Source organism: Elgaria multicarinata, chromosome 6 (assembly GCF_023053635.1).
Source record: "Elgaria multicarinata webbii isolate HBS135686 ecotype San Diego chromosome 6, rElgMul1.1.pri, whole genome shotgun sequence".
Taxonomy (NCBI): Eukaryota; Metazoa; Chordata; class Lepidosauria; order Squamata; family Anguidae; genus Elgaria; species Elgaria multicarinata.
In genome coordinates, this window is record NC_086176.1 from 76,612,031 (window position 1) to 76,625,360 (window position 13,330).

Consider the following 13,330-nt stretch of genomic DNA (forward strand, 5'->3'; position numbering starts at 1 on the left):
AAAATCCTTGGCCATGAAAATGTGAGAATGGATCTTGTCTACATGAGAGGCCCATGTATCTTGTAAACATAGTAAACAAGAGTATCAACCATATTAGAGTGCACTGAGTGCAATTTTGCTTCAATCTTCTTCTTCTCGACTTGTCCCTGCTTGCCCCCAGAATCAGGGGTCCCTATAGGTCACTACAGAGACTGATTACAATAACATTGGTTCTCTCAAAAAGGACATTCTATTTTTGCAAAACTATGTAGACATAGAGCATATCTGTCACAACTGTATCATGGAAACACTAGAAGGTATATGGCCAGATATCTGCAAACTCAAACTTGTTGACCTCAAGTGTGACTGTTCCAGCTCCATCCTCCAGCTCTGTTCCACTGACAGCAAAGGATCCAGCGCTGAACTCAAAGACCCCGTGAGCATCATCAGAGGCTTCAATAGTCACTATGATGTGAGATGCTATTCCCAGGCTGGCTGTTGGCACCAAGAGGGGAAAAAAGATGTACAGTGTATCTGAAGCAGCACAAATGAACATCTGAAAGAGAAACTCATGAAAGCATCTACATTTTCAATATGCGAGATGCCTAGTGGGAATTCTGTACTAATGTATTTGTAAATGGTAGTAACATACATCTTTCTTCCCCACAGTACAAAATTTAGTACATGCAATTTAATTAGGGCAGGTGTTATATTTTCCAATTTTATTATGAACAATATAGTATATATGAACAGGTTTAGCCCAGTACCTTATGCATACTTTGAGTTGGATCCACAGAAAAGCCCATGGAAGGGGGTGAGTGGAAGGTGACTTTCCCAGCCCCTCCTCTCTCCAGCCCCTTGAAAAGCCTCTCTCAAGGGTTGAGGGCCCCTGTTGAATGGGATAGGCTGTGGTGTGGGAAGCTGGGGTGAAGGGGGACGACCCAAAATTAAATGGAGGCACCTTCTGTCATTGCATCCCCCACTCATAGGGAATTCCTCCACTTGATTTTCAAGGATCCCCCTTCCCCCTCAACCCCCCATCCACATGCCACAGCTCACCCTACTCACCAGGTCTCCTGACCCTTGGGAGAGGCTTCAACAGGGGCTAGGGGAGTGAGAAAGTCACATTCGACAGGGTTTTCCCCATCCCTTTCTTGAGAATAGTTCCCATAGAACTCGGTTGGGCTTACATATGAATAAACTTTCATAAGTTTGTGCTTTTAGGCTTATGCACCTGTCCAAGTGTGTATAACATATGCTGAGTGTAGAAAAATGACACGTTTTATATGCATGTTCCTAACGAACATCTTCCGGTTTCATGGGAAATTATTGGGGGTGGGGGGAGATCAGGAAATAGAAGAATTCAAAAATAATAGGCTCCTTAAGGCAATTCAGTGCTTCCTTTCCAATTAAGTAGTGAAACAGGATATATTATGGAGGAAGGGGGGAAAGTACATGTAGGTCAATCTATTTCATCTCCCAAGACTTCTAATCATTTGCTTTAACAGATACAACTTTGGAAGTTTCCTGGAAGGAGCACCAATTATCCTAAGGGAAATATTTGGATTTGATTACTTTTTTGCCCCCATCTCCACGTCAGGACAATCAGTTTGCACATCAGGATCACAAAGGAACTTCATCAGCATTTCCTCTGGTTCCTTTCTATCCAGACACAGTTCGCTAACTTTGAGGGCTAACACATGCTCTCACACCACACCTCTCCAATGGGGTGGACAAAGCTAGACAGAGTTGCTCCAGAACAACAGCCTCAGCAGCACCCAATATTGGCCATCTCCTTCCATGTGCTAGATTTGTCACCAAATTAAGTCCTAACTATTACAGAAGTCTGCTAGGATACAGTTCTAAAAATGTGCTAGAAGTTATATCTCCCATTTATGAATCAGTTGCTAATATGCAGAAGATACAGAACACTATACATTTAACCAACTGTATGTTCACGTGGCTGTCGGCCATACTGTTATTTAACAACATTATGATTTCATTGGCTAAAGGGAAGTGTTTTAAAGAGTTATACCAAAAAATAGAATTCAAAGTATGAAACATTGGCTGAAATGCCACCATTGGTAAAGGAAGTGTCAATGTGATGTTTCAGATTTCTACAACTAAGATGAGTGGGGCAGGTTGTAATCACTGCAGAGGCAAACAAATCAGTATTTAACAATATTTACTTAACTTAAGAATGTTTGGTGAATATTAACATTAAAAAAAACAATTTACAGAGCTATGAACCAAATATGTTCAACTCCGAATTCAAGCCACAGCTCACTGTGAAGAGCAGAGTTATTGTTGCTGGACCAGCAACAGTTGCTTATCCCAGTTCTCTAGTTCTTGGTTGCCTGTCCCTGTGTAGAGGGGCACTCTTTGCTGACTGTCTCCTTCTTCTCTACTATGCTGCTGGTTTCTCCATCCTTTCTTCTCTTTTCTCCTCCTTCACTCCCCTTTCTGCCTCTTCTTCCTCCCAGCCACCAACTGTGTTCCCTTTACAATTGGTATTTTACTCTATCCTCCCTCCTTTCCATGCTCCCCCCTCCACTTCACACAACACACATTCCAAGGCTCCTAGAGACAGGCATGACATCAGTTCTTAAGGGAGAACACAGACCTTTGGATGTTTGAGAATTTAAATAATCCAATAATGAGCAAAAGTGTTTGAGGTAAAATATCATAAGAAGATAGGAAGAGCCATGCTGGATCAGACCAAGGGTCCATCTAGTCCAGCACTCTGTTCACACAGTAGCCAACCAGCCATTGGCCAGAGACCAACAAAGCAGGACACGGTGCAACAGCACCCTCCCACCCATGTTCCCCGGCAACTGGTGCACACAGGCTTACTGCCTCTGATCCTCGATGTAGCACATAGACATCAGGACCAGTAGCCATTGATAGCCACTGCCTCCGCTGGAGATAAGACAATAGCAGGAGGAAAGAGAACAGTATTTCAGGCTAAGAGTGTTTCCAGATGAAGCTTTTATTGTGCAATTGGCCGGTCTTATTCACAGAATGTTATGGTGGTCTAGACAACATCATTTTCAATTTGTAAGCTGCTCATGTTCTCCCACCAATTCTTTTAACCCTTTTTTGTTCTTACAAAAAAACCTTTAAGGAAGGAAAGATTGAATAGCTGCACAACGTCTCTTGACTGGTAAAACTAGAAGCACCCTTACTGTTATTACAGTTAAAACAAAGGGCATTGAAAACCAAAAAACAAACAACATCTTAAAAAGCATTAAAGGAAATATGTTCCTGAGACGAACTGGCAACATTGTCCTGAATGAGAACATCTATACTTGGGAAGGACAGGACAAACTCCCTTATTCTACTGTTGCCTCACATATACCTCTTGACATAACTGGGAAAGCATGAACATTTAAAACAGTAAGCTAATATGATCAAATCGTGGAATGTGTGTGATTAGTTTCAGTAGAATACTTTAAAAATATACTAGTTCTCAAACTGGAGGGAAGAAAAGCAAAAATACAATCCAATATCAGATCACTTTCGTATCACAGTAGACTTTCAACTACTGTAGGAAATTACTATTATTAATTTAAAAGTCAATTTTACTTTGAAATGTGACTGTTGTTCAAAACTAGTCCAAGAATAATTGAGAAAAGCTCAAATACAGTCTAATCTGCAAACTGATGCACATTTTGGAAGTAACCTCCATTGAACACAGCGGTCCAAAATCCAAGTAAAGATCATTGCTTGGTAGAAAACAATTAAATGAAACAATTATTATTTAAAAGTTAATCACCTATGAGATGAATCAGAGCGTGCAATCTGATACACACTCACCTGTGTGTAACCACTATTGAAAACAATAAGACTTATTTCATTTGTTACTAATGCATTTTTATTGATATTTTCATTATAAATCTGTTATTTTATCTGCATTTTATTAACTTGCCTTTTTTCTTTTTTCTTTAAGGGAACAGACATTTCAGTTAGCCTATTTTTGGTGGAAAGGCAGCTAAAGTTGCGCTATCCCATTAAACTGTATGGGCTGGGATGTTTTATATTACAGGCCATGCGGTGTGTAATTCAGCTCATTTTAAATGCAGAAGAGAAACAGGAAGCAGAGCAACGGTAAGGAAACACATTTCTCCCCATCTGAAAGTCCTCACTTTGAGTACTGCAGCTAAGCTCAGGGGGACAGGGAATTCTGAAGTGGTGATAACGTCAGCATCCAAATGTGCCAGTGCTGCATCACTGTGTGCCTAGGGCCGTTTCTACACCTGCCTTTTTTTCAGGGATCATCCCGAGATCATCCCTGTGCATCACGCAAATGACACACAAGGGAACCCCAGGAGCAGGCAGGAATGATCCCTCCATTTGCCTGGGATAAACCTTTGGTGTAGAAATGGCCTTTGTCTGCACTTACACCACTGACTGTAATTCATATGTAACCTAGTACTAGCTAATGGAAAGCACAATGGCAAGGTATGCAGTTATGACAAAACATTTAATTCAATACATAATTCGGAGGGGGGAGGAACAGAATAAGAAGCTTACCATGTTGATGGACAGCAGCACGGAAGAAGTCCGAATCCCCATCACCACTACCACTGCCACCGTTAAAGAGTTCAGCAACTTCAGGACGACACACAAAGACACACAATACACATATACACATATATAATGGAGGTGACAGAAAGCACTTTAAAAACACTTCTGGGTGAAAAGCAAGCAAGGAAGACATTCCTGACAAACATCAAAAAATAGTTTGGAAAGCTTACAGAATATTGATAAAAGCCAGGGATAGAGGAGACCCATGCTGTTCTCCTTTGCTGTCCAACTGTGGCTACTGAAGTCTGTGCTGCCATTAGGCATCAGGGACAGATACTTAGTGTTTTACAAGTGGAAGAGCAAAGACATTTGAAAAGACAGAATCCCTAAATGAAAAGATTGCTGCAAATTTAATAGATTAACGTGTGTGCTGCAAATGCGAATAAAATGCTCACAGGAGGGGGGCAATGTAATTGATTAGCTTGCTATTTAAAATAAAAAATCAGAAAAGCAAGACTGCATACATATTGTTGCTTTGTTTTGTTTTCCTGAATCCTTTTTGGTGATGAATGGTTAAGTGTGTACAAAATGGCACCCGAAGAAAGGAATTCTAAAGCATTCTCCCAGAGTAGCAACTCGAGAATTCATGGGAAAGAAATTGATGATGCTTCTCACTCCTTTGTGAACACAACAACAGACCTATGCAGAACCTCACAGTGTCTGATCAAGGGCTAAAATGAACATGGCAGGAGTGGATATGACTTTGAATTAGTATAATTTGATAATTTCCATCTTTAAAAAATATTTAATTAAGTTGAAACATTAAGATGTGTTTGTGTGTATATTGCTTTTAAATTATATATTGTTTTAACTTGGATCATGGTTTAATTTGTTTTTAACTGTCTATATTTATTGTTTTATACTGTATGTTTTTATCTGTACGCCGCCCTGAGATCTTAGTGATATAGGGTGGGATATAAATATTTTAAATAAATAAAATAAATAAATAAATATCCAAGCAAAAATGCAATGAAAGAGTAGACTGTGTATGCCTTCACTTTCCATAACTGACAATGACAAAGGTTCCAGTGGAATTCATTAATTTCTTTTGCTAAATTATAACTATTTGCCAATCCGTTAACCATGAAAATGGTTATAAATGTAGCAAAAGGCCCATCTTTGAATGATCTCATATTGACCCTGTTCAGACGACACACTAAGCCACAGCGGTTAAGCATTTTGAGCTAAACATTATGGCATAGCATGTACTGGGAACCATTCCTAACCATGGTGACTACATAAACATGGTTTAAACACGCTCGCTAACCATTTGCTGCAAAAGGTTTAGTGTCCTAACCATGGCTTAGCATGTTGTCTGAACAGGCCCATTACCTGACAACATTTAACTACTTTATTTAGAACATGGCTGAGTTCAACAATAATGCAGATAGGCAATGAACATCTTCACAAAAAAATTATAGAGCTAATGCTCTCTTTCAGGGTAAAAGTGTAATTCCAGCTTTGGAAGATCAAGTTTCCCATAATGGTGTAGGGATAATAACATTTCAAGCCTTCAAATGAGACCACATAAATGCAGAGAAAAGTCAATCTAAGAACCTTTACCTGCTCCGTTTGGATTCTGCAACTCCACTTTAAAAGCCTTTTCCAGCTCAGGGATAGAATTATCTGTAATGTTAACGATAATGTACTTGTATCTTTCTCCTGGCAGAAATTCCAAGGTGCCTGTAATACCCTGTAGTAAAAAGGCTATTTATACTTTTGTTCAAAACCTGTCATTATATCAGCATAAGCAAGAAAAATAATCAGAAATAAACCCTACGTTGTGTACCAAGAAATTATATTCAAGTCTGCCCTGCTTTTGTCAGGGCAGATATGAGGCTTCTATCCTGGCACATTTGACAGAAGATGATCAGGGGGCTAATTGGAAGCCATAGTAGTATTGGTAGGTCCTGATAGCCTCCACTCCACTCCGGGGGGGCTGACTATATGTGGTCAAAGCCCTGTGGTGGCTGCGAAGCAGTGCTGTGTCAGTTATATGCCACAGCCACAGATTCGCAGCCACCATAGAAATTTCCTGCAAAGCTGCAAAGAAAAAAAAGTCAGGGACTTAGCCCAACTTTTTCGGTGGGAGTGAGGTCACCCCGGGTCTTCTGCCATCTGACCTCGCTCCATGGCCGATCCGGGGGATGGTCCTGGTGGAAGGTGACAAGGGATTGGTCACTGGAAAACAGGAAGAGGGGCAGTAGCTCCAGTACCCGGATGACTGCCAGAAACCCCGCGCTCCCTCCATGGCATTGGGATTACCTGACGCCACCCCAGGTAAGTGAAACCACGGGCTGTTTGGAGAAGGCGGCACCAACTCAGGACCGTGAAGACAGCCCCCTGGTGATGCAAAATGGTGACTGTATTATACCTGCAAGAATTGCTGACTGTTCCGAATGAGGATAGGTGATCTCCCTCCTACCTCACAACAGCAAGCAAACTGAATGGGCACAGAAGAACATCTGAAGCTTGAATAAAGGTCCCAGATACTCAGGTACCGCTTTCCCAACTTAGTGACCTCCTGATGTGTTGAACTGGAACTCCCAGCATCCCCAAGCCAGCCTTCTGCTGCTGGAGGGATGCTGGGAGCTCGGTCCAACATGTCAGAAGGGTGCAAGGTTGGGGCAGGCAGCTCTGCATGCATGTGCTGTGCAGTCAATCAAACTGCTCCATGGGTATGACAGTTCATCATATCCATGACACAGAGCAAGTGTGAGTGAGCTGTGCTTGTACAATTCACTCATGGGGGTGTAGGCCATTTTAAAGCAATGTTTGTATCATGCGTATCAAAGTGGCACAGCTAAAATGGCTGCCAGAACCAATGTTTGCTTTCGACCTATTACTGGCAGGAAGGTTGACCTATTGAAAAGAGAACACTACTAGAAACATTCTTGCTCAATAAGGTTCATGCCCCAGACAAGTCAAAAAAACAATTGAACTGTTTTTAACTTCCACTGTTTTTAACTTTTGTAAACCGCCCAGAGAGCTTCGGCTATGGGCGGTATATAAATATAATAAATAAATAAATAAATAATAAAAAAAACACAAAGGGCAAGTTGGGAAATTTCTATACTGTACAAGTAAAAACAAAACATCATTCAATATGGAGAAATATGAAGAGGCAGGATTAAAAGAGTGAAGTAGCCAATCAGAATACATTGAGCAATACATATCACATTCAAGTGTAAAACTATTAAGTAAAGGGAAGATACTGGATTACTCCTTACCCCGGCAAGGAGTAATCTCTGCTGTCAGAAAACTGCATTGGTAATGTATGTACCGTGCTTTGTCTGTTTTCTTTTCCTGTTGTAACCCTTGTCAACAAATACCACGGTATCAGTTTCTTTCTATAGTTGTCATAAATACACTTGTTTGCTGTTAATAAATATCTAAAATATAGTCTATGAGCATCTATTTATAATGTAACTGTTTTGAGTGTAAAATGACTGAATTCTTCTCAGCATCAGAAAAACCGCATCTTTATGAATCCATATTCAGACAGAAAGTAGGTGCCTGTCAAAATAACAGGAGGTCTTCTTAATTAGGTTTCGTATCCATAAATTATTTCTCTTACAGCAGCAGTACTAAAGGCTCACAGAACCTAAAAATTGGCACTCACAAGTGTCTGTACTCCAGTTTGTGTAAAGCTAAGATTACCTTGACATCAAACCCTGATCAAAAGCAACACACAATTATTATTTTTTTAAAAAACACCAAGTAAGGAGTAAACACTAGGTGCAGAATTGCAAAAACCAATAAATGACTGCTAAGCTAATTGGTCTCTGTCGCCTCTTTTAGTCTGCTGGCTGCCTACCTGGTAATCTTGAGGACTGAACGCAGTTAATGACACTGTTTTGTATTGCACCAGAACCATGCCAAGCAGGCCTTGTGCTCGAACAATAAGCAACCTGACATGTCCTATTTCTTCCTTCACAGTAATATGGGGTGCTGTGACGGCTGAGAGAATGAGTTCATCGCTGTCTTCTGGAGGCTGCCCCACAGAGAACTGTAACAAACCTGAGAAAGCCAAGATAGAACTTATTTTACTTTAAGTGAAAAGAAGTTATTTCCAAATAAAAATTAATTTCACCTCTAGAAGATAATTTTAATACATAAACGTCCATGTAACATTTGGGCCTGGCTACAGTTTCAAGCATCCTGGCATTTGGTCAGGGAAAAGTGAGGTTAGCTATATGACTTTGTCAAATGAAGATGATTTCCAGTTAACAAGGAGGGTCATCAGACAAGTGTTTTATCACACTCTCATTACTGCCCACTCGCGTTTTTTCGCGGGTCCTTTTGACAACGACGACAATCACCTCCTGCACGTCTCCCGCTCCTTCTGGTCTTCTTTCTGTTGGGGTTAGGTTTTTACCCACAGAAGGAAAAGGACTCTAAAGAGTTAAAAAGATGTCCTTGGCCAGATTGTCTCTGCCAGGAGAAGTCCAGTATGAAGCAGATTCTTCCCTGGCCTACGTGTGGTACGAGAAGTACAAGATGAAGAGACTATTGGTTAATTGGGCCAAGGAGAAAAGTGTATTTAAGAAGTCCATGTTGTAAGGCTTCTTACTGCTGACATTATCAAACTGCTGATGTTATACTGCTACGTTGTGTTGCTGTACTGTTGGTGAAAGGACTGTATATATGACCATTTATTCTGTAAGTAATTTATTTAGTGTCAGTAAAGCTTCTTACTGACCAAAGACCGTGAGTGCTTCTTTTTGTTCTTAACTCCAAGCTGAAACCATTTCCAGCTCCACGCTGCTGCTGCTATCCGCACTCTGCTAAATTTTTTGGGTAAGCAATTACCACGATACTTTCCGCCCCAAAAAAGACTCTGGTAAATCCAATTTTGGGGAGGGGGGAGCGAAATGTGACACCATTTCCTGCTGTGTGCAGGAAAAGCAGCATGATAAAAGTGCCCACTGAATGGGCCACATGGTCATTGTTTACTTCCTCTTTCTTCCCCTGCGTGATGTATTATGGGACAGAAGTGGGGGGAAGTGACGGTAAGGAAACGCGACTTTCGCTGTCTGTTGACGCTCATGATCTCCGTTGCTCCAGTTGGCACGGGTTTATGATGCCTTCTAGGAATTATTCATTCCTTCATCCAGCAGTAGTAACTCTGATACTGGGTGGTGTTGGCATTGCACTTTTAATTCAAGGAATGCACTGCAATTAGGAGATAAAAGACAGAGACGCAGGAGCCACAACAGAGCTAGCCTTTCAATTAGGACTGTCAACTGATTAAAGATATCTTAGAGTGCAATCCTATGTCCTGTAGAAAGTGTCTGGGGTAAGGAGGAGCTGGATTCCTGGATTCAAAGTCAGAGTCAGTGCTCTGACTTCAGACCTTAAGAGTCCGAGCTCCCCCCTCACTCCCCCTTGCAGCCAACGTGGAGAAAACCACACTGGCTGCCTTTCTGAGGTCACAAAAGCAACCTTGGAGGAAAGGTAAAGGGGGTGTTCCCGTGGGTGGGGAGGGGAGTGCAAAGGCCGGCTTACAAGGAATCCTCCAGCCTCCCCAGCCCCCCTCCCCAAAGCTTTAGCTAGATGGACAAAAAAGGCTATCTAACTGAAAGGCACAGCGGCAGGAATGCAGAGGTGAAGATTGCCTCCGCAGCTTCTCCCACCCTCCATTAGATGGCCACAAGCCTCTTGCATTTGGAGGCTCATGGCCATCCACATAGGATTGCAGAGGGACATCAATTGCATACAACCCAGAATATTTTGATGGCTATTTTTCTTTTGTTTTAATGCTCATTAAAAGCAATAAAATAACTACTAATTACTAATGAAAATCCTGCGTTGCCATGGGGGCTAGTAGTCTGAGAATGACTGGGTAAAAATATCTTTGCCTGTTTGCCTTGAGACTGGAACAACTTTACACTTTTAAAATAAATGTTCTACATATAAACCAGCAAAGGTGAAAACAAAAAAAAAAGACGTTCTTTTTTAAAAGTTTGTTTTACCATTTCTTGAAGTTTCAGGTCGAAAACCCATTATGCAAGATTTCTCTCTTTCTTTTCCCTCTGGTGTCCTTTCAGCTCTTTCTACTCAGTTTCTCACCTCTTCCTCTATCACCGATTTACTTAACTTCAGCCCCTAGCCCAATGTTCTGTGCCTGTCCTTTCATTGGCATAGCAATCTAAGAGCTCACAGGAGTAAACATTATTACATGTGCCTGCATGGGTGGGGAATATGTATTAACCTGTGTTTTGCCTCATCCCTCTCCGTTTTTGTTCCTGAGCTGTCCCAAACTCAAGCTTTGAACTTTTTCAAAGTTTTAAAATTGTCTGCACATCTAAACTGCTTAAGCTTCAATTTAAAACAAAAATGAGTGAAACTCGTCTTGTAGATCTCAAGTAATAAGTCTTACACTACCATATTCTTATATAAGATTCCCAGCAAGTGAATAAGAAAGTCACATGGATATCCTCAGACATTGAAAATAAGCAAAATAATGTCCATCATCATTACCGTAAGGGTGGTTACTAGCTTTGATAGTGATGTAGGTAGTTTCCTTCTCTGGATCTATACTTGCTCCACTAGTTGGGGTTGAACCTATTTTTCCATCTCCAGCAACAGCAGACACTAAAGTCACCTGGAAATATTCATTCAGCTCAGGGATATCATCATCAAGCACAAGTAAATTCAAAACCTGGAGAGAGAGAAATGAAAATTAAATAAAAAGGAATCCATTAAGAAAGACATATCCAATTCCCCCCAGAAATAGCTGTTTAATCATTCCTGGTATTTCAATTTCAGCCTGAAAACTTTGGTTGTGCTTTTTGGGGGGTTTTTTGCAATCAGTTTTGACAACAAAAGACTTACTTCATGCAATTAAATCCTTAGGGGTCAAAGATACATTCCAATGGGCCAAATAGCTCACATAATCCTTCCTGGTATATTAATAGTTATTCTATTTACATTATTTTATGCAGCACCCCAAAACAAAATAGAATTGTTTTAAAATAAAAGAGCAGTACAATAAAAACACAACAAGATGAAAAAATACAGCATGAAAACAGAGAAGATCAGGAACTGTCCAAGAAACAGAGAGCAGAAAAGGACCATCAGCAAAACTAAAAATTAGTTTTAGTTTTAGGATTAAGAATCTGCAAAGGGGTTTAGAAGGCCTAGGAAAATAAAGGAGGGGGGCAACCACGGAAAAGGGCCTTTCACTCATAACCAACTGCCATACCTCATTCGGTAAGGGCACTCAGAGAAGGCCTCAAATGAAGCTCTCTGGGTCGTAGCAGGCATATGTGGGAAGAGACAATCCTTTGAGTACCAAGGTCCCGTAATTTGAAAGGGATAAAAAACATTTTAGTAGTACACAAAAGGCAATGCTAATATGCTGAAAGCCCTGCACTGGTTTCCTGATTTTCTGACTTTTGGTTGGAAAGATTCTGAAGTATTTCCAGCCTAAGTGGTACATTTACCATTCTACCTTCAGTGGAAATGAGTAAGTTGTTTGTTAATAATGTTTCGTTTGTGACTAGCATGGTCATTCTTCTAGGTTAAAATCAGAAATAGCATTTTATGGGTGGGACATTGCAGCTCGCACAATGGGACTTTCTCTTTTTCCCTTCCCTTCTGTGCCACTCCAAAACTGCTCTGGAGGATTCCCCAACTTCTGGAGCAGGTTTTGAGGCTGAGCAAGGGGCACTGGAGGAGGGGGAATTTCCCCCTGCCCAGTTCCGCTAATGGAAACAGTTCCATCAGCAGAAAAACTCAAGTGGATTTCACCTAACAACTCTAAACAGACATGTGGCCGGGGGCGTGGGGGGGATCAGTTTCCAGATTTTCAAAGAACAAGTATTCATTAACTTGAATAGGAAGATAGGATTTACCTCTGATCTCTGGAAAGGAAAAAATGTGATCATTCCACTGGTGTTAGCAAAATCAGCAACATAGTAATTAATGCCATCCGAATCAATCTGAGAGGTGCTGTAATACACAAAAACATGGTCCAGGGCTCCCCTGGTGCGCTCCACTACACACGATACAGTGGAACCTTCGTCTGCCACCTGTAAGCAAATAGCAAGATTTGCAACATCTTAAAAAAACTGAATAATATTTCTAGCACAATTTTACATTGATGTTCTAAATAAGACCAACTGCTTCAAGCATATCAATGTACTTCTATCCACCCCCCACAAAAAAATATGTTCATTCATTTAGCTATGTAAAACATTTTACCCGACCCCCCTCTTCAACTGAAAAGGCACTCATAACAGCTTACACAGATCAATAAAAAAGACCATGACAGTTCTTGCTCTCAGACTTATAACCTAAAAGACATGACCTAAAAGGAAAAATGGAGGAGGAAGGAGGAAATTAACAAACTCCGGCACCAGTTCTTAAAGTTACATAGTTCTTATAACAACCTACTGGGGTGGAAACTGATGAGGACATTGAACAGGAACTAGTCTCTCAGCAACGTTGACGGAATGGCCTTACTTCCTTTCTCTCCCTCTGACGGAATTGCTAATCACGCATCCTCGGCTATTTCTCTAAATTCTGCCACTCTTACCGTCATCTCTCTTGTCATGCCGTTCTTCATGTCACATTTGGCAGCTTCACTTTCTCATGAAGCCTATTAGTAGTTAACCATTTCTTATCCCTCCATTCATTACTACGCCTTAACAAGCCCTGCTTTGTACATCGTGTGCCATCAAAAAACAAAACAAAAACAAAGTCCCTACGGCAGGATCTCTATGTGACTGCCAGCAGTAGCTCAGTGCACATATCAGCT

At 41.0% G+C, this 13,330-nt stretch overlaps 1 protein-coding gene across 1 annotated transcript in view; it reads right to left on the reverse strand.

Annotated features, from left to right (window-relative positions):
- Positions 1–13,330, reverse strand: part of ADGRV1 (adhesion G protein-coupled receptor V1) — a 319,443-nt gene that overhangs the window by 253,781 nt on the left and 52,332 nt on the right. Inside the window, exons 22-27 of the mRNA XM_063129627.1 lie at positions 12,426–12,602; positions 11,050–11,230; positions 8,384–8,586; positions 6,130–6,259; positions 4,513–4,590; positions 335–474 (exon numbers count right to left, since the gene is read on the reverse strand). Coding sequence (XP_062985697.1) covers positions 335–474; positions 4,513–4,590; positions 6,130–6,259; positions 8,384–8,586; positions 11,050–11,230; positions 12,426–12,602 — 909 coding nt within the window. The remainder of the gene's footprint in view (positions 1–334; positions 475–4,512; positions 4,591–6,129; positions 6,260–8,383; positions 8,587–11,049; positions 11,231–12,425; positions 12,603–13,330) is intronic.